Here is a 25445-nt window from a genome sequence, read left to right as displayed (position 1 = left end):
ATTAGACTGTGCTCTTCACCGAGGGCAAAGATTTAATATCACTGGTTGAAAATCTACAGACTCTGGGAAAGGTCGGGTGATGTTTTAACACCCCAAATCTACATACCCTGGGTAACACCACTCCCCCTTATAGCGGTACGGTGCCCAATAATTAATATACAGCCCTGTGAAATAAGAATTTGATACAATAGAAAAACAGAACTTAATATTTAGTACAGAAACCTTTGTTTGCAGTTACAGAGGTCGGACGTTTCCTGTTGTTCTTGACCAGGTTTGCAGACACTGTAGCAGGGATTTTGGCCCCCTCCTCCATACAGTTCTTCTCCAGATCTTTCAGGTTTCGGGGCTGTCCCTGGGCAACATCGAGTTTCAGCTCCCTCCAAAGATTTTCTATTGGGTACAGGTCTGGAGACTGGCTAGGATTCTCCAGGACCTTGAAATGATTCTAACGGATCCACTCCTTAGCTGTCCTGGCTGTGTGTTTCCAGTCATTGTCATGCTGGAAGACCCAGCCACGACCCATCAATGCTCTTATTGAGGGAAGTAGGTTGTTGGCCAAAATCTTGCGATACATGACTGCATCCATCCTCCCTTTAATACGGTGCAGTCGTCCTGTCCCCTTTGCAGAAAAGCAAAGTATGAAGTTTACCCCCACCATGCTTCATGGTTGGGACGATGTTTTTGGGGTTGTACTCATCCTTCTTCCTCCAAACACGGCGAGTGGTGTTGATACCAAAAAGTTCTATCTTGGTCTCATCTGACCAAATGACCTTCTCCCATGCCTCCTCTGAATCATCCAGGTATTCACTGTTGAATTTCAAACGAGCCTGAACATGTGCTGGTGTGAGCAGGGGGGCCTTGCGTGCCCTGCAGGATTTTAATCCATGGCGGTGTAGTGTGTTACTAATGGTAATGTTAGAGACTGTGGTCCCAGCTCTCTTCAGGTCATTGACCAGGTCCTCCTGTTCAGTTCTGGGCTGATTCCAGTCCTTTCTCAGAATCATCCTTACGTCAGAAGGCAAGATCATACATGGAGCCCCAGATCGAGGAAGATTGACCGTCATCGTGTGCTTCTTCTATTTTCTAATAATTGTGCCAACAGTTGTTACCTTCTCACCACGCTGCTTGCCTATTGTCCTGTAGCCCATCCGAGCCTTGAGCAGGTCTACAATTTTGTCCCTGTGTCCTTAGACAGCTCTTTGGTCTTGGCCATGGTGGAGTGTGATTGAGTGTGAGGACAGGCGTCTTTTATACAGGTAACAAGTTCAAACAGGTGCAATTAATACAGGTAATGAGCGGAGTAGGAGGCTTCTAAGGCTACTTTCACACTAGCGTCGGATTTGGCCCGTCGCATTGCGTCGGGCCGAGATTCCGACGCTAGCGTTTGATGCGCCGCACAACGGGTGCAGCAGATGCATTTCTCCGGCGCATCCGCTGCCCCATTGTGAGGTGCGGGGATGTGGGGGCGGAGTTCCGGCCGCACATGCGCGGTCGGAAAAAGCGATCCGTCGGCAGCAAAAAACGTTACATTCAACGTTTTTTGCTCCCGGCGGTCCGCCACAACACGGCGCAACCGTCGCACGACGGTTGCGACGTGTGTCAATACGTTGCAATGCGACGGTAATGTTACTCTATGGGGCAAAAACGCATCCTGCGAACAACTTTGCAAGATGCGTTTTTTCCCCTAAACGACGCATTGTGACGTATTAAAAAAAAACGCTAGTGTGAAAGTAGCCTTAGGCTATAAGCACACGTTGCGGATAAGACTGTGGAATTTTCTGTGCTGATTCTGCATTTCTTGGCAGAAAACGCAGGTCAAACTCTGCGCATTTTTTTTGCAGATTTTGTGCGGGGTTTGTTTTTGCGAATTCTGTGCAGATTTCTACCTTTTTTACCCCTTCGGATTTCTATTATGGAATGGGTGCAGAAACACTGCAGATTCGCAAAAAGAATTGACATGGTCCTGTTTTGAATCTGCTGCGTTTTCTGTGTGGATTTTTCCGCACCATAAGCACTGCAATTTTTTTCCCCATTGATTTACATTGTACTGTAAATCACTTGCAGATCTGCAGCGCTTCTGCACGGAAAAATACGCTGTGGATCCGCAGGAAATCTGCACATACCCTAACAGTCTGTGAGAGCCAGAATTCTTGCTGGTTGGTCTGTGATCAAATGCTTATTTCATACAATAAAATGCAATTTAGTTATGTAAAAATCCTATAATGTGATTTTCTGTTTTTTTATTTTTAGATTCTGTCTCACAGGTAAAGTGTACCTATGATAAAAATTCTTTGTAGGTTGGAAAACCTGCAAAAATCGTCAGTGTATGAAATGCTTATTATCCCCACTGTGCATAGCAAAGCACGGCTCTTATAATGCTGCACTGTATAGCGCTTACCATTATGTATTGTATGGCGCCTATAATTATGTACTGTGTGGTATGATTATTTGTACCTAAGAGGAGGCACAAACACAAGGTGCCATAGCAGGTACCATCCAACGTAAGGTTAGCACCGCACATGAGGACACTTCTTGCATCGACGTGATGGTCAAAGTTCATTATTTCAGAACTTCAGAACAGAACGATTTGCAACATGCTGCAAGTGGCTCCGACATTTGGATCACACGCACCCATACATGTCAATGGTGCACGTAAAACATCGGGCTGCACTCGGGTGTCATCCGAGTGCAGTTCAATGTCCGCTCAGAGAGTCAATGGCGAAATTAATGTTCTCCATCTTCCCCGTACCTGTGCTGCGATTGTCTCCTGTGAGAGAATCAGATCATACTAGGGTGACATTTGGCTCAAACTCTGAGAGAGTAAAAAATGGAGTCTGATGGAAGATGTGCTATTAAATATTGTGGATGGTAATAGAAAAGCATATTTGATGTGTTTGCTAAGGTAGAGAATCTTTCTACTACCTAAATATATACATTTATTTCGTATCTGGCAAGTGCTGAATTATGACATATTCTGCAATATCAGACAGTCACAAAAATATTGAAAAATAATATAAAAAATGTTCTGATTTTCCTGTAGATGTGACCTCTTGTGTTCACTGGATTGTTCGGATTATTGTATTCCAGAGCTTCTCTGTATATATACTGTCAATGTAGGAAACCTTGTAGGAAACCTTTCAGAAATTTTCCACAGAGAAGCTTTTTATTTTCTGCCGTGGATTCCATTGCCACTAATTGCCGCCTCTTCATTGTCCTTCACCTGTTGTGGCCACGGATGCCTCATACCCTCCCAGTATGTATATTACATGCGTACAGCAATATTGATCTTTATGCCTGACTGCATATTATTCTATATATTTACTGGAACGCCATTTTATTTTTAGCTGGGAAATGTTGTAATTGTGCCCCCCTTTTTATCTCACGTCTTGGCTGTAGGGACCTTGGGGAGACACTAATGTGGGAAGACAGAATGTAATATGATGGGTGGGGGAAAGGGAGGGGAGACAATCGGAGAGGACATGAAGCACAAGGTAGTGTAAGGGAAGGGAGGAGGGTGAGGACCACCGAGGCCCTCCTCTCCCCTCCACCACCTGCAGCAGCTTTTCCATTGGTTCTGCAGAGCTGCCAGTCTATGGCTGATGTCATCCTGCAGTGCTGCTAGACTCTGCTCCATCCTAAGGACATTACACAGACCCTCCCCCGGAGCCAAGTATCCCCCCTAAAGCTCCACATCTCCCTCCCCAACGCAGAGCATCTTCCCCAAAGCCGAGCATTTCTCCCACCCCCTGGTCTACACCTCTCAGCAGATCACCGGAGCCGCCAACCGGACTGAAATTTTTAATTTGGAATTTTTTGCAATTTTTCTCCTGTGCCAAAATCCGTCAAGAATCGCCCCCACCCAAGGCAGAGCATTACAGGTGAGCGGCTGCAGAGCATCACATACGCAGAGCATCCCGCACATCATCAGATCAGCAAATCCATAGGAACAGCATCTTCATCCGTGCATAATCCCGCCGCACAAGGAGCAGATGGGCAGGTTGCAGATCCTAGAAAATGGGGGGCACGATGCAACCGGTGACATTGAGATTACTGGGTGACAGAGAGACTGCAGATGATTTAGACCTTGTGTGACGGTGTAACAGCACAGGACTATGGAGAGGGGTAATTGCAAAAATGGAATATCATGTATAGCCCTTGTGCAGCCTGAATTACTGCTGGTAGTAAAGAGACAGCCGTCTGACAGAGAGACCGCACAGGTTTGAGAGACGAGACTGTCTGCGATGTCACAGGAAGAAATCATTCGTCTAGATTGATTTTTTGGGGGGGATTTTCTTGCCATTCTTTCCCTACAGAAACATCATATGAGATCCGCAGACAGCGCTGATTAATACAGCCAGAAAGCCCCCCGTAAGTGCATCAAGACCACTGGCGACAGCTGAGAATGATCGGGAGAGTCGTCTGCCTGTCGGGTCTTCTGGTTGCAGCCGTTCTGCATGCTGTTACCTGCAATAAAGGTCAGTATAGAAATGGGTGGTGGTACCTGTATATATATATATATATATATATATATATATATATATATATATATGTGTGTGTGCGTATATATATATATATATATATATATATATATACATATTGCTATACAGGACTCAATGTTACAGAACTCCCCCCTAAAATTCCCCAAAAGCCCTGTCTGTGAGTCGTCGTCTTCTCACAGGTTGTTAGGAATTGGACAGTCTTTTCGGTATCTGTTTCTGGGAAAGTTAGGTGATAGCCAATATGGCCTCCACTATGGCTTCTACCCCCAAAGAGAAGTTTTCACTGAAACTATTTATGGTTCCTACTACTGGCAAATATGCCAGTCTGGAGTCTGGGAAAGCTTGATGACAATCCCTGATATGGAAACTGTATGGGTTATCAGTCACCCAGCTTTGCCAGAAGTGAATATACGTCAGTAGATATAATTTTTAACAACATGATGGCTGCATTAAATATGAATATTTGATAGAGAGCAGCCTTGAAATTGCAGTATCAGGTTGAGACTGAACATGCTAGGAGTTGTAGTTTCCCAACCACTGAAGAAACACTAGGCCTCATTTGTTAAAACTCTTTGTTGCCCATAGCAACCTATCAGTGCTCAGCTTTCATTTTTTAAACTGCTCTCATAAAATAAAAGCTGAGCTGTGATTGGTTGCTATTGACAACTGAGAGTTTTGATGAATGAGGCCCAGTGGCTCTTCGGTTATTGGGAAACCACAACTACAAAGACAGTTTTTCTCTTTAGGTAATTTTCATAAGCCGAGGATATATGACAACTGTCTAAAGAGAATAACTGTACTTGCTGCCCATAGCAACCAGTCACAACACAGCTTACATTTTTCAAAAGCAGAGTATGAACTGAAAGCTGCTCTGTGATTGGTTGCTATGGGCAGCAAGCCCAGTTTTGCTTTCAGTTTGATTTTGCATTGCTCTTTTCTGCACGTTGATTCGTTCCATTGGGGCATAGATCTGAGCCCCCCGCAAAGCGGTATTCGGACTTATACGCTGACAGGGCAATAGACTATAATGGTGTCGGCAGAGCAATGTGTGCTCTGATGTGCATTATTTTCGGGTGCATATGGAGCACCCCCGTGGGTAGTGGGGTACTCGGTACCAGGTCCTTCGGTTCTCGGGGGGATGTCACGGTGGCTGACCCGGTCCGTGGCCCTCGGGACGTCCGTTATAAAAGGGAAAGGTCTTTAAAGCGGAAATGTTTGTGACGCCACCTGTGGTATTCGGTCAGGATGACCGACGCTGCTTAGGGGTCCGCTGGGGTGATGTTATGGCAGCTAGATGGTATACCTTCCCACAGGTGAAGTGTTTCCCCAAGGCTTCCCAGTGTGTAGATGGTGGATGGTGAGAGGCGCAGTGAAGAACGAGGACACAAGTTTGCAGTCTCTTTACCTTTTACTAAAGACTTCAGCATCCACAGTCCAGAGCACCAGATCACAGGGCAGGAAATCCAGAGTCCCCTTATCCATGTGGAAATCAGTAGCCTTCCTCTAGCGCCTGGGTGTTGTAGTACCTTACTGCTAAGCCTCTCATAAGGTCCTCACAGATGTTGTAGATGTTATATCGCTCTCTCTCTCCCCCAGATGGATAGGACAAACCCGTATGACCGGTGGCTTGAGACTTCTTACAGGGACTCTATCATGCCCCGGCCTCTAGTGGGTGCCACCTTGCCTCCTGGGTATGGGGCGGATCAGTAACTTGCAATTACCTGTCCTGCCGGTCTCTGGAGCAAGGCATAAAGGACTGTTGCTCCCTCGGTGTTCCGGCTACCGGGATCCTGCGCCTCAGAAGGAGGCAGCCTGTGTAGGGCAGAACTCTTTCTGGTATCCACTCCTTTGCTATGACTTCTTCTCACTCTCTACAATACAGTTCTCTTTTCGTGTCCTTTCTTAGGAACTGCCGCACTTAGGGCAGGCGCAGCCCTGTATCCTTCTGTCTAGGCCTCTGACAGGCTCCCACCCCTGTCAGGGACCAACTACCTGAGCAAAGCTCAGCCAGCAACTGCCTATCTTCCTCTCCAGGCCACCAGTTTTACCTAAGTGTGAAGAGTGCCCTAATAAATAGGGGCATAGCTCCCCCTGGTGGACTGGAGTATGAAATGTGTTGTATGCTTGCGGTACCTGGTAAAGAGATCTCCTTTATTGCCTCCAAACGTAACATCACTCCCCCCTAGAGGAAAATGACATTACTGCAACGACCAGGACCCTGGGGCGCTGCACATACACTTACTGGAGGCGGACAACCAGATGCAGTCTAGCAGAGCAATCTGGTCCCATTGCTCCCGATGCTTAGAGGGACTCTGTCACCTGAATTTGGAGGGAACAATTTTCAGCCATGGAGTCGGGGTTTTCGGGTGTTTGATTCACCCTTTCCTTACCCGCTGGCTGCATGCTGGCTGCAATATTGGATTGAAGTTCATTCTCTGTCCTCCGTACTACACGCCTGCACAAGGCAATCTTGTTATATTACCCCCCATCGCCCCAGGGCCGGTGTATAACATCCAGCACCATTACCCCTCATCGCCCCAGGGCCGGTGTATAACATCCAGCACCCTTACCCCCCATCGCCCCGGGGCCGGTGTATAACATCCAGCACCATTACCCCCCATCGCCCTGGGGCCTGTGTATAACATCCAGCACCATTACCTCCCATCGCCCCGGGGCCGGTGTATAACATCCAGCACCATTACCCCCCATCACCCCGGGGCCGGGGTATAACATCCAGCACTATTACTCCCCATCGCCCCGGGGCCGGTGTATAACATCCAGCACCATTACCCCCCATCGCCCCGGGGCCAGTGTATAACATCCAGCACCATTACCCCCCATCGCCCCGGGGCCGGTGTATAACATCCAGCACCATTACTCCCCATCGCCCCGGGGCCGGTGTATAAAATCCAGCACCATTACCCCCCATCGCCCCAGGGCCGGTGTATAACATCCAGCACCATTACCCCCATCGCCCCAGGGCCGGTGTATAACATCCAGCACCATAACCCCCCATCGCCCCGGGGCCGGTGTATAACATCCAGCACCATAACCCCCCATCACCCCTGGGCCGGTGTATAACATCCAGCACCATAACCCCCCATCGCCCCGGGGCCGGTGTATAACATCCAGCACCATAACTCCCCATCGCCCCGGGGCCGGGGTATAACATCCAGCACCATTACCCCCCATCACCCCTGGGCCGGTGTATAACATCCAGCACCATAACCCCCCATCGCCCCGGGGCCGGTGTATAACATCCAGCACCATAACTCCCCATCGTCCCGGGGCCGGTGTATAACATCCAGCACCATAACCCCCCATCGCCCCGGGGCCGGGGTATAACATCCAGCACCATTACCCCCCATCACCCCTGGGCCGGGGTATAACATCCAGCACCATAACTCCCCATCGCCCCGGGGCCGGTGTATAACATCCAGCACCATAACTCCCCATCGCCGGTGTATAACATCCAGCACCATAACCCCCCATCGCCCCGGGGCCGGGGTATAACATCCAGCACCATTACCCCCCATCGCCCCTGGGCCGGTGTATAACATCCAGCACCATAACCCCCCATCGCCCCGGGGCCGGTGTATAACATCCAGCACCATTACCCCCCATCACCCCTGGGCCGGGGTATAACATCCAGCACCATAACCCCCCATCGCCCCGGGGCCGGTGTATAACATCCAGCACCATAACTCCCCATCGTCCCGGGGCCGGTGTATAACATCCAGCACCATAACCCCCCATCGCCCCGGGGCCGGGGTATAACATCCAGCACCATTACCCCCCATCACCCCTGGGCCGGGGTATAACATCCAGCACCATAACTCCCCATCGCCCCGGGGCCGGTGTATAACATCCAGCACCATAACTCCCCATCGCCGGTGTATAACATCCAGCACCATAACCCCCCATCGCCCCGGGGCCGGGGTATAACATCCAGCACCATTACCCCCCATCGCCCCTGGGCCGGTGTATAACATCCAGCACCATAACCCCCCATCGCCCCGGGGCCGGTGTATAACATCCAGCACCATTACCCCCCATCACCCCTGGGCCGGGGTATAACATCCAGCACCATAACTCCCCATCGCCCCGGGGCCGGTGTATAACATCCAGCACCATTACCCCCCATTGCCCCGGGGCCGGTGTATAACATCCAGCACCATAACCCCCCCATCGCCCCGGGGCCGGTGTATAACATCCAGCACCATAACCCCCCATCGCCCCGGGGCCGGTGTATAACATCCAGCACCATAACTCCCCATCGCCCCGGGGCCGGTGTATAACATCCAGCACCATTACCCCCCATTGCCCCGGGGCCGGTGTATAACATCCAGCACCATAACCCCCCCATCGCCCCGGGGCCGGTGTATAACATTCAGCACTATAACTCCCCATCGCCCCGGGGCCGGTGTATAACATCCAGCACCATAACTCCCCATCGCCCCGGGGCCGGTGTATAACATCCAGCACCATTACCCCCCATCGCCCCGGGGCCGGTGTATAACATCCAGCACCATAACTCCCCATCGCCCCGGGGCCGGTGTATAACATCCAGCACCATTACCCCCCATCGCCCCGGGGCCGGTGTATAACATCCAGCACCATAACTCCCCATCGCCCCGGGGCCGGTGTATAACATCCAGCACCATTACCCCCCATCGCCCCGGGGCCGGTGTATAACATCCAGCACCATAACTCCCCATCGCCCCGGGGCCGGTGTATAACATCCAGCCCCTGGCCCCGCCATGCCGTCTGTCTTTAATAAGATTTGTCCGAATGGCTCATGGTGCAGAGCTCACAGATACCAGCAGTCCTGTAATAGGAAAAAACCAGTGTAATAAATCCGTCCATGACATTTCTTCCCCCATCGCTTGTAAGTCAATTTATTGAGAAGTGGAAGGAACCGCAGCAACTCTTATTACCGATTGGGGTCACCAAGTGCTGAGGAGCAGAGGACAGAAAAATCACCACCGCTCTGCTGACCCCATAACTTCAGATCTCCTCTGGTATTAACATTTACATAGTAACATAGTTAGTAAGGCCGAAAAAAGACATTTGTCCATCCAGTTCAGCCTATATTCCATCATAATAAATCCCCAGATCTACGTCCTTCTACAGAACCTAATTGTATGATACAATATTGTTCTGCTCCAGGAAGACATCCAGGCCTCTCTTGAACCCCTCGACTGAGTTCGCCATTACCACCTCCTCAGGCAAGCAATTCCAGATTCTCACTGCCCTAACAGTAAAGAATCCTCTTCTATGTTGGTGGAAAAACCTTCTCTCCTCCAGACGCAAAGAATGCCCCCTTGTGCCCGTCACCTTCCTTGGTATAAACAGATCCTCAGCGAGATATTTGTATTGTCCCCTTATATACTTATACATGGTTATTAGATCGCCCCTCAGTCGTCTTTTTTCTAGACTAAATAATCCTAATTTCGCTAATCTATCTGGGTATTGTAGTTCTCCCATCCCCTTTATTAATTTTGTTGCCCTCCTTTGTACTCTCTCTAGTTCCATTATATCCTTCCTGAGCACCGGTGCCCAAAACTGGACACAGTACTCCATGTGCGGTCTAACTAGGGATTTGTACAGAGGCAGTATAATGCTCTCATCATGTGTATCCAGACCTCTTTTAATGCACCCCATGATCCTGTTTGCCTTGGCAGCTGCTGCCTGGCACTGGCTGCTCCAGGTAAGTTTATCATTAACTAGGATCCCCAAGTCCTTCTCCCTGTCAGATTTACCCAGTGGTTTCCCATTCAGTGTGTAATGGTGATATTGATTCCTTCTTCCCATGTGTATAACCTTACATTTATCATTGTTAAACCTCATCTGCCACCTTTCAGCCCAAGTTTCCAACTTATCCAGATCCATCTGTAGCAGAATACTACACTATTTACTAAATACTATACTATTTAGCACAAACACTTCATGGCCGAGCAGCTGCATGCAGCCGTACATCACCAAGCACAATGCCGAGCGTCGGAAGGAGTGGTGTAAAGCCGCCACCACTGGACTCTGGAGGAGACGTGTTCTGTGCAGTGACGGATCACACTTCTCTGTCTGCGTCTGATGGAGGAGTCTGGGTTTGGTGATTCCAGGAGGACGTTACCCCCTGACTGCATTGTGCCCCCTGTACAGATGGTGGAGGAGGATAGTGGTATGGGCTGTTATCAAGGGGGGGGGGGGGAGGGAGAGAAAAGTTAATTCCTCAGCACAAGACATTGAGGACAATTGTAGCTTCAGTTTTGTAGGAACAGTTTGAGGATGATCCTTTTGTGTTCCCCATGACTGCGCCCAGTGCACAGGGTCCACACAGACATGGAGGGGAGAACATGAGCAGCCGCACAGAGCCCGGACCCCATCCAGTGACTAGAACAGAGGTTGTGAGCCCGGCCTGTCCCCAACAACAGGGTCTGACCTCACAAATGCCCTACTAGATGAAGGGGCAACATTCCCACAGATGCCTCCAAAATATTATAGAAACCTTTCCCAGAAGAGCGGGATCTGTTATATCTGCAGAGGGACGACTCTCTATTAATGTCTATGGATGTAGAATGGGAGGTCAGAGAAGCCCCTTGTCCAGTGATTCTTAACCTACAATTCACCATTTGCAAAACGCCATCTCCCAGCATGTCTGAAAGCCGCAGAGCCGCTCAGATGGTGAGCTAAAACATCTGCAAACATCCCCCTAGATCTCAGCATCCTTGCCCCTGTGATGGTGGCTGGCTATGCTGAGTGGCCAGGTATTGCGTGGAGTTTCGATGCCATTTGTATGGAGCCAGTATGTGCGGGCCGGCATGGACGTTGCTAGGCAATGCCCTGCGTTTCGCTGAACAGAGCTGATGGGAATGCGCTGGGTGTGAAGGTCGGGGAGCTCTTGCCGAGGATCATTACTTATGTTAGAAAAAAAAAAATCAATCCCCTTTCATACCCGGCGTGATCCCAATATAGCAATGGCTGAGGATGCTGACGGGTGTAAAGTGACAGATGCTCGTCGCACGTTCTATTTGTGCTCAGAAGCAAAAGGAGTTAATGATTTATGAAAACAGCTCGACAGACAAAACGCGCATGTGATCATATGCATAATGTATGGGGTAAACGGATGCAGAGATCACTGTCATGCATACCAAAAAATAGCTCCCGAGGCAATCACACCTCCAAAATATGATAATATAAATCATCTCCTGGATCTGCAGCTGTAGCAAAACTACAACTCCCAGCATGCCCCAATAGCATGCAATGCAAAATCAGTACTAGGCCAGCCGTCTCGGTCTCGTTATGTGGCAAGGTGGCGCCAGCTCATGGGTGCGAGTGCTGTCTGTGCACCCTTATGGCCACGACCCTGCAGGGAGGCTGAGATGTCTGGTGATGCCCACCCTAATTGAGGGAGCAAGCCATAAGATTTAATGGCTATTGAGTGGTCCCAAACTCCCCTCCAAATGAGGCCCATTGAGGCTGGAGAATAATGGAAACGCAGGAGAGGACACAGACGGAAGGAGGCCCCTGTGCAAGAACAATATATGGAACCATTAGTCTAATACATTGCATGTGTAAGTGGGGCCCCTGATCTCTCGGGCCCCTGTTGGGCTTCCAAGGTTGCACGATTGGTATGTCTGCCCCTGCCCAGACCATTCAAAGACCCCTCCAATTACACAGCTCGTTTTGGTCCCAATTCCCACCCCTTTCTCGTACATACAGAACCGCCCTGGCTGCATTCTGGGGGAACTTTTATGAATCATTTGCACTGTGCCCCAAAGTTAAAGGTGTAGTATTTTCTTCTGAATTTCTGATAGAGCTTTGAATTTTGTTTCACTGTAAGGGCTTAAAATGATGAAAACTGTTCCCAACCCATGGATCTTCTACATTCAAGCATGTGAATATATAACACATAGATGGTGAACGCTTGCTAATCTCATGGTGGCTTTACACCACTCCAGCAGACGCTTGGCATTGTGCAGACCTCTTAGGCTGGTGTGGTTTCTCCATAAAGCTCCTGATATACATGTCCAATCTTGATGTTGGCTAACAACTCAGTTGTAAGTGTTCTTATAGAATGATTTCATTAGCTTTTTAATGTTTTGACCTCCCAGTATAAACTCTTACTGGTAGATATATGCTATGTATGTGTTGTATTTTTTTTTATTTTTTTGCTCCCCCCCCCCCCCTTTCCCTTCTTTGCAGGGAACCAGTCAGCATGTTTCTACATATGGGAATAGTGGTATGACTGTGTAGGCGCTGAACCTCAAATAAATATTGTACCTTTTTTTTTGTGGAGATCTGATGTGCGAATCATGAGAAATCTAGTGTAGAAGCCATATGCAAATCAGGCAGGAAGTGCACTGGGGTGTGTCCATGCACTTGGACCACCTTTTGATCTTATATCATCAAGTTCTTGATCTCTTTTGATATCATCTGTATCATCCTATGTTCTTGATCCCCCTCCATACACCCATGTTCATGAGCTCCTCACATAATCTTTATTATCTTGATTTACTCCTTTCATAGTCTTGATTTTCTTCCTATATCTCTTCTTTATGTTCTTTATTTCTTTCTCCACATTTACACTCTCCATCCACTTGTCTCTTCATCGCACGATTATACTTTTTTATCCTTGTGTCTATGATCTGCTCCTTACTCATCTTTACGTTCTTTCTTTCCTTAGCTCACATTATTTCTCCTGACTCCTTATTGTACCATTTTTTATGTTGTTTCGTCCTTGTGTTCTTGGTCTCGTCCCTACATCATCTTTATGTGCTTGATATCCCATCTACATTGTCATCATGTTCTAGTGTAGATCTGATCTCTACCTTATCCTTTATCTCATTCTCTCTTTGCTTTTTATATTTTTAATCTCCTCCTGACATGATCTTTTTGTTTTTGATCTCTTCACGTCAGTTTTATGGTCTTTATCTTTCCATAACATGTCTATGAATTTGTTTTGTATCTCCTTGCTTTACAGCCTTTATAATCTTTTTATTTTAGATCTCCATCCTTCATTATCACCTTTATGTTCTTGTTCTCCTTTCTTTATCATTACATTTCTGATCTAGATCTCCTCTTATAATCATCTTTATGTTCTAGACTTGCTTCATTTTCATCACCTTTATGCTCAAGATCCCATTCCATTAGCATCATTTTTATGCTCTAGATCTCCTTCCTTTATCATCATCATGTTCTAAATCTCGTTTCTTTTTCACCTTTATGTTCTAGATCTCCTTCATTTATGACCTCCTTTATTCTCTTCATCTCCTTCCTTCATCACCTCCTTTATGCTCTAGATCTCCTTCCTTCATCACCTCCTTTATGCTGTAGATCACTTTTTTTCATCACCTCCTTTATGCTCTAGATCGCCTTTTTTCATCACCTCCTTTATGCTCTAGATCGCCTTCCTTCATCACCTCCTTTATGCTCTAGATCGCCTTCCTTCATCACCTCCTTTATGCTCTAGATCGCCTTTTTTCATCACCTCCTTTATGCTCTAGATCTCCTTCCTTCATCACCTCCTTTATGCTCTAGATCGCCTTTTTTCATCACCTCCGTTATGCTCTAGATCTCGATCCTTCATCACCTCCGTTATGCTCTAGATCTCGATCCTTCATCACCTCCGTTATGCTCTAGATCTCGATCCTTCATCACCTCCTTTATGCTCTAGATCTCCTTCCTTCATCACCTCCATTATGCTCTAGATCTCGATCCTTCATCACCCCCTTTATGCTCTAGATCTCCTTCCTTCATCACCTCCTTTATCCTCTAGATCTCCTTCCTTCATCACCTCCTTTATGCTCTAGATCTCCTTCCTTCATCACCTCCTTTATGCTCTAGATCTCCTTCCTTCATCACCTCCTTTATCCTCTAGATCTCCTTCCTTCATCACCTCCTTTATGCTCTAGATCTCCTTCCTTCATCACCTCCTTTATGCTCTAGATCTCCTTCCTTCATCACCTCCTTTATGCTCTAGATCTCCTTCCTTCATCACCTCCGTTATGCTCTAGATCTCCTTCCTTCATCACCTCCGTTATGCTCTAGATCTCGATCCTTCATCACCTCCTTTATGCTCTAGATCTCCTTCCTTCATCACCTCCTTTATCCTCTAGATCTCCTTCCTTCATCACCTCCTTTATGCTCTAGATCTCCTTCCTTCATCACCTCCTTTATGCTCTAGATCTCCTTCCTTCATCACCTCCTTTATCCTCTAGATCTCCTTCCTTCATCACCTCCTTTATGCTCTAGATCTCCTTCCTTCATCACCTCCTTTATCCTCTAGATCTCCTTCCTTCATCACCTCCTTTATGCTCTAGATCTCCTTCCTTCATCACCTCCTTTATGCTCTAGATCTCCTTCCTTCATCACCTCCGTTATGCTCTAGATCTCCTTCCTTCATCACCTCCGTTATGCTCTAGATCTCGATCCTTCATCACCTCCTTTATGCTCTAGATCTCCTTCCTTCATCACCTCCTTTATCCTCTAGATCTCCTTCCTTCATCACCTCCTTTATGCTCTAGATCTCCTTCCTTCCTCACCTCCTTTATGCTCTAGATCGCCTTCCTTCATCACCTCCTTTATTCATCTCTTTTCTTTTTTTACATTCTCAATTCACTTGTCTCTTCTTCCCACCATTCTACATCTTCTTCCATCTCTGTGTAATGATTTCCATCCTTTCTCAGTCCCAGTTCACATTTTCTAAATTTATGCATCTTCATACTCTATTCTTCTTTCCTGTCCTTCATGTCATTTATTCCTCCCCTATGTTCACATTCTCAGTGTTAGAATCTGTTTTTTTTTTTTGACCATCCGCCATCTTGTTGTGGTTTTCTGGCTGCTGGTCTTTTTCCCCTGGTGCTGGGTTGCCTTAGGTCAGGTGATTGTATCACCCTTTATTATCCAGCACCTGCCTCCCAGTCCTTGCTGGACAACAGTGTTAATCCACTAGAGTTCTGGCTAGGTGCTTTGATAGCTTTCTGTGTTGGATTTTATGCAGTTCTGGGACCTCTGGTTCTGCTGTCCATAGGTTCTGTTTTCAGTTGGTTTCTGCAGCCGTCTCTGTGTTTCCTATTAGGAGGTGACCTGTTTTTTATACCCAGTCCTTAGATCTTTCAAGGACCTCCTTCCCCCGATCGTCGGTGGGTCTATTCGCAAGGACTGGGTCGCCCACTCCATCGTAGGGTATCAGCCTAGTCTCAGTGCAGGGTCAGTTTTCCCCCTTCTATCCTAGTTCTGTGTTGCAGATCTGTAACACTCAGTCTTCTCAGTTCTTCATGTTATGTACAGCATGTCCTCTTTTCTTCCTTGCATGTACCTTCTCAGTTGCTTTCCGTCTGCCTGTTCACTTTTTCCCATTCTCTTTCATATTTGACTTCTACATCTTCTTCCTTTCATATTTTCCCATGTTCGTCCCTTCTTGTCATTTTCATCACTTCCTACCTGATCTTTAAAGTAAAACTCAACCTTTGCATATTAATTTGTTGTGTTTACTTATAAGATCCAACATTTTTTGTGCAATTACAATTTTCAAATACCCTGATCTTATAATTATCTTATTAAATTATTGTTCTCTGCAGCCACCACTTGAGGGAGATGATGAGCCTTCTGCATACTGTCTATACACGGAGCTCAATAATAACATAGTAGACAGTGAGCTCCCCCTGGTGGTCAATGCAGGGAAATTGGGGCTTTATTTTTAAAAAGCAGAAACTTTTCAGTGCAAAATGTTGGATCTAAAAATGACAAGGTGTTAAAAAATTAGTGATTTACTTTAGGGTATTGATTTCCTTTTTTCATGCTTATGTTGACCTGAATAACTTTAGGAGCTATTTCTGGGAAATTGTGTGATTTGTTTAATCCCTAATTAAGAGGACAGTGTATGGATTTTAAAGGGGGGGCTTTATTAGTCACAGGTTCTCAACCCTAGAATTCATACAGTACATGTGGGTTTTGTAACAGGCAGCACATGGATGCTACACAGATGACAATCATATGCTCTTGATTTTCATAGAAGTCTCCAAACTCTGACTTCTCAACTGTTGTAAAATGGCTACGTCAAGTACAGTGGGGGAAATAAGTATTTGATCCCTTGCTAATTTTGTAAGTTTGGCCACTGACATAGACATGAACAGTCTATAATTTTAAGGGTAGGTTAATTTTAACATTGAGAGATAGAATATCAAAAATAAAACCCAGAAAATTACATTGTATAAATTACATAAATTTATTTGCATTTTGCAGTGAGAAATAAGTATTTGATCCCTCTGGCAAACAAGACTTACTACTTGGTGGTAAAACCCTTGTTGGCAAGCCCAGCAGTCAGACGTTTGTTGTAGTTGATGATGAGGTTTGTGCACATGTCAGGAGGAATTTTTGTCCACTCCTCTTTGCAGATCATCTCTAAATCATTAAGATTTTGAGGCTGTCGCTTGGCAACTCGGAGCTTCAACTCCCTCCATAAGTTTTCTATGGGATATAGGTCTGGAGACTGGCTAGGCCACTCCATGACCTTAATATGCTTCTTTTTGAGCCACTCCTTTGTTGCCTTGGCTGTATGTTTTGAGTCATTGTCTTGCTGGAAGACCCAGCCAGGACATATTTTTATTGTCGTGGCGGAGGGAAGGAGGTTGTCACTCAGGATTTTACGGTACATGGCTCCATCCATTCTCCCATTGATGTGGTGAAGTAGCCCTGTGTCCTTAGCAGAGAAACACCCCCTGAAACATAATGTTTCCACCTCCATGCTTGACAGTGGGGATGGTGTTCTTTGAGTCATAGGCAGCATTTCTCTTCCTCCAAACACGGCGAGTTGAGTTAATGCCAAAGACCTAATTTTCTGTCTCATCTGACCACAGCACCTTCTCCAAATCACTCACAGAATCATCCAGGTGTTCATTGGCAGACTTCAGCCGGGCCTGCACATGTGGCTTCTTGATTGTGATCCCAGCTGCCTTGAGATCATTAACAAGTTCCCCCGGTGTAGTTTTCGGCTGATCTCTCACCTTCCTCATGATCAAGGATACCCCATGAGGTGAGATTTTGCATGGTGCCCCAGATCAATGTCGATTGACAGTCATTTTGTATTTCTATCATTTTCGTACTATTGCATCAACAGTTGTCTCCTTCTCACCCAGTGTCTTACTTATGGTTTTGTAGCCCATTCCAGCTTTGTGCAGGTCTATGATCTTGTCCCTGACATCCTTAGAAAGCTCTTTGGTCTTGCCCATGTTGAAGAGGTTAGAGTCTGACTGATTAATTGAGTCTGTGAATAGGAGTCTTTTATAAAGGTGACTATGTAAGATAGCTGTCTTTACTGCAGGTAACGAGTTGATTAGGAGCGTCTAACTGGTCTGTAGGAGCCAGAAATCTTAATGTTGGTAGGGGATCAAATACTTCTCACTGCAAAATGGAAATAAATATATATAATTTATACAATGTGATTTTCTGGATTTTAGTTTTGATATTCTATCTCTCAACGTTAAAATTAACCGACCCTTAAAATTATAGACTGTTCATGTCTTTGTCAGTGGGCAAACTTACAAAATCAGCAAGGGATCATATACTTCTTTCCCCCACTGTATGTCTCAAAGTATCAGGGCATGCTGAGGGTTGTAATTTTGCAAAGGTTGAGAATCTTGAGCTGGAGACTCCTAGTAATATAGGCTGGATGTGAGGTATGTGTGTCTCTCCCAGTAATATAGGCTGGATGTGAGGTCTGTGTGTCTCTCCCAGTAATATAGGCTGGATGTGAGGTCTGTGTGTCTCTCCCAGTAATATAGGCTGGATGTGAGGTCTGTGTGACTCTCCCAGTAATATAGGCTGGATGTGAGGTCTGTATGACTCTCCCAGTAATATAGGCTGGATGTGAGGTCTGTATGACTCTCCCAGTAATATAGGCTGGATGTGAGGACTGTGTGTCTCTCCCAGTAATATAGGCTGGATGTGAGGTCTGTGTGTCTCTCCCAGTAATATAGGCTGGATGTGAGGTCTGTGTCTCTCTCCCAGTAATATAGGCTGGATGTGAGGTCTGTGTGTCTCTCCCAGTAATATAGGCTGGATGTGAGGTCTGTGTGTCTCTCCCAGTAATATAGGCTGGATGTGAGCTCTGAGTGTCTCTCCCAGTAATATAGGCTGGATGTGAGCTCTGTGTGTCTCTCCCAGTAATATAGTCTGGATGTGAGCTCTGTGTGTCTCTCCCAGTAATATAGTCTGGATGTGAGCTCGGTGTGTCTCTCCCAGTAATATAGGCTGGATGTGAGATCTGTGTGTCTCTCCCAGTAATATAGGCTGGATGTGAGCTCTGTGTGTCTCTCCCAGTAATATAGGTTTGATGTGAGCTCTGTGTGTCTCTCCCAGTAATATAGGCTGGATGTGAGCTCTGTGTGTCTCTCCCAGTAATATAGGCTGGATGTGAGGTCTGTGTGTCTCTGTCCAGTAATATAGGCTGGATGTGAGATCTGTGTGTCTCTCCCAGTAATATAGGCTGGATGTGAGCTGTGTGTCTCTCCCAGTAATATAGGTTGGATGTGAGCTCTGTGTGTCTCTCCCAGTAATATATGTTGGATGTGAGGTCTGTGTGTTAGTGATGAGCGAGTATACTCGTTGCTTGGGTTTTCCCGAGCACGCACGGGTGACCTCCGAGTATTTGTTATTGCTCAGAGATTTAGTTTTCATCGCCTCAGTTGCATGATTTACGGCTTCCAGATACGCTGAGTACATGTGGGAATTCCCTAACAAACAGGCATCACTCACGTGTATTCAGCGTATCTGGAAGCCATAAATCATGCAACTGAGGCGATGAAAACTCGGAGGTCACCCGAACGCCCTCGGGAAAACCCGAACAACGAGTATACTCGCTCATCACTACTGTGTGTCTCTCCCAGTAATATAGGCTGGATGTAAGCAGTGTGTCTCTCCCAGTAATGAAGGCTTGATTAGAGTTCTTTTTGTCTCTTCCAGTAATATAGGCTGGATGTGAGTTCTGTGTGTTTTTCCAGGTTACTTCATTAATTCATACAATTTCTATTTTGCACTTATTTTTTGTGATTTTTCTCCATGTCTATAGCCTGTATTCTCTGCTTTCCATAAGACTTTAGATACTTTCTCCCCTTTCCAAAGAAGCCTGTGTAACTCCCACCCTCTCCTCCTGCTATTACTAACATTGAAAGGTGAGGGGAGTAGAAAGTTCAGCAAAAGCACCCAGCTAGATAAATGATTTCCAGACACTCTGCAGCAGCAATAAAGTAGGACATCTTTAAGGAAGACTATTTAGAGAGTTAGAAACTGCATTTTGGAAATAAATGAAGGCTCAAAAAAAATTCTGTGTGACTGGGGGCATTGTCTGTGAGAATTTGCAGCTTCAGCCCTAAAGAAGTTGTGTATAATAAGTAAATTATGGCTGATTTTTTCCAGAAGAAGAAGTTGTGCTTGGTATGGCAGCTAAAGTAATTGGGACTGAGCTGCAATCCCACACACAACCTGCAGACATGTGTGGCGCTGTTTTTGGAAAAAAAAAATCTACCATGTTTTTCTTATTTTGTACAACCCCTTTAATGCAACCCTTTGATATTGTACAGAGCTGCTCTTATGTTTTTTTTTTCCATTGTATTTATGATTACAAATCGATTGTCCCTTTAAATGTGATAGACCAACTGCAAAGCCGTCCTAATCCCACAAGACGGTGGGGAAACACTTCTTCTGTCTCTGAAGGTCACTGCCGTCAGGAGCTGTAACTCTGCTAAGATGACACTAACTTGCTTTGCAAGAATGCAGATGCTGGCACCAGTCTGTGTAAGAGGGCAGCAGATGGCTGCCGGGGACTGTGCATGAAAGCCGCTTACACAAGCCTCGGGATCTTGGGTGCCAGTCAAATATATTCAGAGCTTTATCCTGGCGTCTGGAGGTAATTCATGATGCCGAGGGGGGAAAAAAAAAAGTGCGAAACCCTTTTAGAATGTTTAAAGATTAGAGCAGGTGTTTCTCATAGCAACTGACGAGGCTGCAGTGCCGGTTGCTACGCTGAATGTTCCTGCAGGAATTGCTTTGCAGACAGACAGCTACTAAATTTGCACGGGAAAACTTCATTTTTACAAAATTACAGAATATATATTGTTTGGAAGTGGAGTAGCGGACGAATCAGGTAAAGGAAATGAGCAAAAGACAAGTCCAAGGATGCTGTCAGTCTGCACTGTTCCCTTAGGGTGTAATGAGACAACTTGTTCCATCAACCCTTTGAGTTAGGGCAGTAACCATGACCCCTATGAAAATACCTATGACGCTTTCAGATTAGGGCAGTATCCATGAGCCCTTTCGGATTAGGAAAATACCCCTGAATCCTTTGGCTTAATGCAGTACCCATGATCCCTTTCGACTAGGGCAGTAGCAATGACCTCTATTGATTTGGATTAGGGCCGTACACATGAGTCCTTTGGAATAAGGCGGTAACCGTAGACCCTTCGGATTAGTACAGTTCCCATGACCCCTTTGGATTGGGGCAGTACCCATGACCCCTTTGGATTGGGGCAGTACCCATGACCCATTTCTCTTCATCCAAACACGGCGAGTTGAGTTAATGCCAAAGACCTCATTTTCTGTCCCATCTGACCACAGCACCTTCTCCCAGTCACTCACAGAATCATCCAGGTGATCTCTGGTAATCTTCAGACGGGCTGCACATGTGCCTTCTTGAGCAGGGGACCTTGCGGGCGCTGCGGTATATTAAACCTTTACGGCGTAATGTGTTACCAATGGTTTTCTTGGTGACTGTGGTCCCAGCTGCCTTGAGATCATTAACAAGTTCCCGGGTGTAGTTTTAGGCTGATCTCTCACCTTCCTCATGGTCAAAGATACCCCACGAGCTGACATTTTGCATGGTTCCCCAGATCGATGTCGATTGACAGTCATTTTGTATTTCTTCCATTTTCTTACTATTGCACCAACAGTTGTCTCCTTCTCACCCAGCGTCCTACTTATGGTTTTGTAGCCCATTCCAGCTTTGTGCAGGTCTATGATCTTGTCCCTGGCAACCTTAGAAAGCTCTTTGCTCTTGCCCGTGATGTAGAGGTTAGAGTCTGACTGATTAATTGAGTCTGTGGACAGGAGTCTTTTTATAAAGGTGATTATGTAAGACAGCTGTCTTTACTGCAGGTAACGAGTTGATTAGGAGAGTCTAAGGCTGTTTCCTTAGAGTGCGATGGGATATCTTGTCCCCATCCTTTGGATTGGGGCGTATTTGTAAAATTATATAAATAGGTGTTGCTCAGAAGAGGGTCGATTTGATGTTTCTGGGGCCCAAGACCACCATAACTGTTATGAAAGGCAATTCAGTACCACAATGGACATAGCGGTCAGAGCACATACAGTGATCTGACAATAACCCCAAATCATAGAACGAGCTCTGAGACGTGGGAACTCTGCAGACCGCAATCCCTAATCCTCTCCAAACAACACTAGAGGCAGCCGTGGATTGCGCCTAACTCTGCCTATGCAACTCGGCACAGCCTGAGAAACTAACTAGCCTGAAGATAGAAAATAAGCCTACCTTGCCTCAGAGAAATACCCCAAAGGAAAAGGCAGCCCCCCACATATAATGACTGTGAGTTAAGATGAAAAGACAAACGTAGAGATTAAATAGATTCAGCAAAGTGAGGCCCGACTTTCTTAACAGAGCGAGGATAGAAAAGGTAACTTTGCGGTCTACACAAAACCCTAAAGAAAACCACGCAAAGGGGGCAAAAAGACCCTCCGTACCGAACTAACGGCACGGAGGAACACCCTTTGCGTCCCAGAGCTTCCAGCAAAAAATTAGACAAGCTGGACAGAAAAAATAGCAAACAAATAGCAAAGAAGAACTTAGCTATGCAGAGCAGCAGGCCACAGGAATGATCCAGCGAAAAGCAAGTCCAACACTGGAACATTGACAGGAAGCCAGGATCAAAGCATTAGGTGGAGTTAAGTAGAGAAGCACCTAACGACCTCACCAGATCACCTGAGGGAGGAAACTCAGAAGCCGCAGTACCACTTCCCTCCACCAACAGAAGCTCACAGAGAGAATCAGCCGAAGTACCACTTGTGACCACAGGAGGGAGCTCTGCCACAGAATTCACAACAGTACCCCCCCCTTGAGGAGGGGTCACCGAACCCTCACCAGAGCCCCCAGGCCGACCAGGATGAGCCACATGAAAGGCACGAACAAGATCGGGAGCATGGACATCAGAGGCAAAAACCCAGGAATTATCTTCCTGAGCATAACCCTTCCATTTAACCAGATACTGGAGTTTCCGTCTAGAAACACGAGAATCCAAAATCTTCTCCACAATATACTCCAATTCCCCCTCCACCAAAACCGGGGCAGGAGGATCAACAGATGGAACCATAGGTGCCACGTATCTCCGCAACAATGACCTATGGAATACGTTATGTATGGAAAAAGAATCTGGAAGGGTCAGACGAAAAGACACAGGATTAAGAACCTCAGAAATCCTATACGGACCAATGAAACGAGGTTTAAACTTAGGAGAGGAAACCTTCATAGGAATATGACAAGAAGATAACCAAACCAGATCCCCAACACGAAGTCGGGGACCCACACGGCGTCTGCGATTAGCGAAACGTTGAGCCTTCTCCTGGGACAAGGTCAAATTGTCCACTACATGAGTCCAAATCTGCTGCAACCTGTCCACCACAGTATCCACACCAGGGCAGTCCGAAGACTCAACCTGTCCTGAAGAGAAACGAGGATGGAACCCAGAATTGCAGAAAAATGGCGAAACCAAGGTAGCCGAGCTGGCCCGATTATTAAGGGCGAACTCAGCCAAAGACAAAAAGGACACCCAGTCATCCTGATCGGCAGAAACAAAGCATCTCAGATATATTTCCAAGGTCTGATTGGTTCGTTCGGTCTGGCCATTAGTCTGAGGATGGAAAGCCGAGGAAAAAGACAAGTCAATGCCCATCCTACCACAAAAGGCTCGCCAAAACCTTGAAACAAACTGGGAACCTCTGTCAGAAACGATATTCTCTGGAATGCCATGTAAACGAACCACATGCTGGAAGAACAATGGCACCAAATCAGAGGAGGAAGGCAATTTAGACAAGGGTACCAAATGGACCATCTTAGAAATGCGATCACAGACCACCAAAATGACTGACATCTTTTGAGAAACGGGAAGATCAGAAATAAAATCCATAGAGATATGTGTCCAAGGCCTCTTCGGGACCGGCAAGGGCAAAAGCAACCCACTGGCACGAGAACAGCAGGGCTTAGCCCGAGCACAAATCCCACAGGACTGCACAAAAGTACGCACATCCCGCGACAGAGACGGCCACCAAAAGGATCTAGCCACTAACTCTCTGGTACCAAAGATTCCAGGATGACCAGCCAACACCGAACAATGAACCTCAGAGATAACTTTATTGGTCCACTTATCAGGGACAAACAGTCTCTCCGTTGGACAACGATCAGGTTTATTAGCCTGAAATTTTTGCAGCACCCGCCGCAAATCAGGGGAGATGGCAGACACAATTACTCCTTCCTTGAGGATACCCGCCGGCTCAGACAGACCCGGAGAGTCGGCCACAAAACTCCTAGACAGAGCATCCGCCTTCACATTTTTAGAACCCGGAAGGTACGAAATCACAAAGTCAAAACGGGCAAAAAACAGCGACCAACGAGCCTGTCTAGGATTCAACCGCTTAGCAGACTCAAGATAAGTCAAGTTCTTATGATCAGTCAATACCACTACGCGATGCTTAGCTCCTTCAAGCCAATGACGCCACTCCTCGAATGCCCACTTCATGGCCAGCAACTCTCGGTTGCCCACATCATAATTTCGCTCAGCAGGCGAAAACTTCCTGGAAAAAAAAGCGCATGGTTTCATCACTGAGCAATCAGAACCTCTCTGCGACAAAACAGCCCCTGCTCCAATCTCAGAAGCATCAACCTCGACCTGGAACGGAAGAGAAACATCTGGTTGACACAACACAGGGGCAGAAGAAAAACGACGCTTCAACTCTTGAAAAGCTTCCACAGCAGCAGAAGACCAATTGACCAAATCAGCACCCTTCTTGGTCAAATCGGTCAATGGTTTGGCAATACTAGAAAAATTGCAGATGAAGCGACGATAAAAATTAGCAAAGCCCAGGAACTTTTGCAGACTTTTCAGAGATGTCGACTGAGTCCAATCATGGATGGCTTGGACCTTAACAGGATCCATCTCGATAGTAGAAGGGGAAAAGATGAACCCCAAAAATGAAACCTTCTGCACACCAAAGAGACACTTTGATCCCCTCACAAACAAAGAATTAGCACGCAGGACCTGAAAAACTGTTCTGACCTGCTTCACATGAGACTCCCAATCATCCGAGAAGATCAAAATGTCATCCAAGTACACAATCAGGAATTTATCCAGGTACTCTCGGAAGATGTCATGCATAAAGGACTGAAACACTGATGGAGCATTGGCAAGTCCGAACGGCATCACTAGATACTCAAAATGACCCTCGGGCGTATTAAATGCAGTTTTCCATTCATCTCCTCGCCTGATTCGCACCACATTATACGCACCACGAAGATCTATCTTGGTGAACCAACTAGCCCCCTTAATCCGAGCAAACAAATCAGATAACAATGGCAAGGGGTACTGAAATTTAACCGTGATCTTATTTAGAAGGCGGTAATCTATACAAGGTCTCAGCGAACCATCCTTCTTGGCTACAAAAAAGAACCCTGCTCCTAATGGTGACGATGACGGGCGAATATGCCCCTTCTCCAGGGATTCCTTCACATAACTGCACATAGCGGCGTGCTTAGGCACGGATAAATTAAACAGTCGACCTTTTGGGAATTTACTACCAGGAATCAAATTGATAGCACAATCACAATCCCTATGCGGAGGTAGGGCATCGGACTTGGGCTCATCAAATACATCCCGGTAATCAGACAAG

General features: G+C 46.5%; 1 protein-coding gene across 2 annotated transcripts in view; it reads left to right on the top strand.

Moving 5' to 3' along the window:
• The first annotated feature begins 3584 nt into the window (after positions 1-3584).
• The window catches only part of CLSTN3 (calsyntenin 3), a 51806-nt gene continuing 29945 nt past the window's right edge, over positions 3585-25445 (top strand). The window contains exons 1-2 of one of the 2 annotated variants that reach the window (XM_069754174.1): positions 3585-3878; positions 4314-4475. In XM_069754174.1, coding sequence (XP_069610275.1) covers positions 4403-4475 — 73 coding nt within the window. In that variant the 5' untranslated portion in view covers positions 3585-3878; positions 4314-4402. The remainder of the gene's footprint in view (positions 3879-4313; positions 4476-25445) is intronic. The other variant, XM_069754175.1, reaches the window with a different exon arrangement.

This window comes from Ranitomeya imitator, chromosome 2 (assembly GCF_032444005.1).
Source record: "Ranitomeya imitator isolate aRanImi1 chromosome 2, aRanImi1.pri, whole genome shotgun sequence".
NCBI lineage: Eukaryota > Metazoa > Chordata > Amphibia > Anura > Dendrobatidae > Ranitomeya > Ranitomeya imitator.
This window is presented reverse-complemented; position numbering and strand designations above follow the sequence as displayed.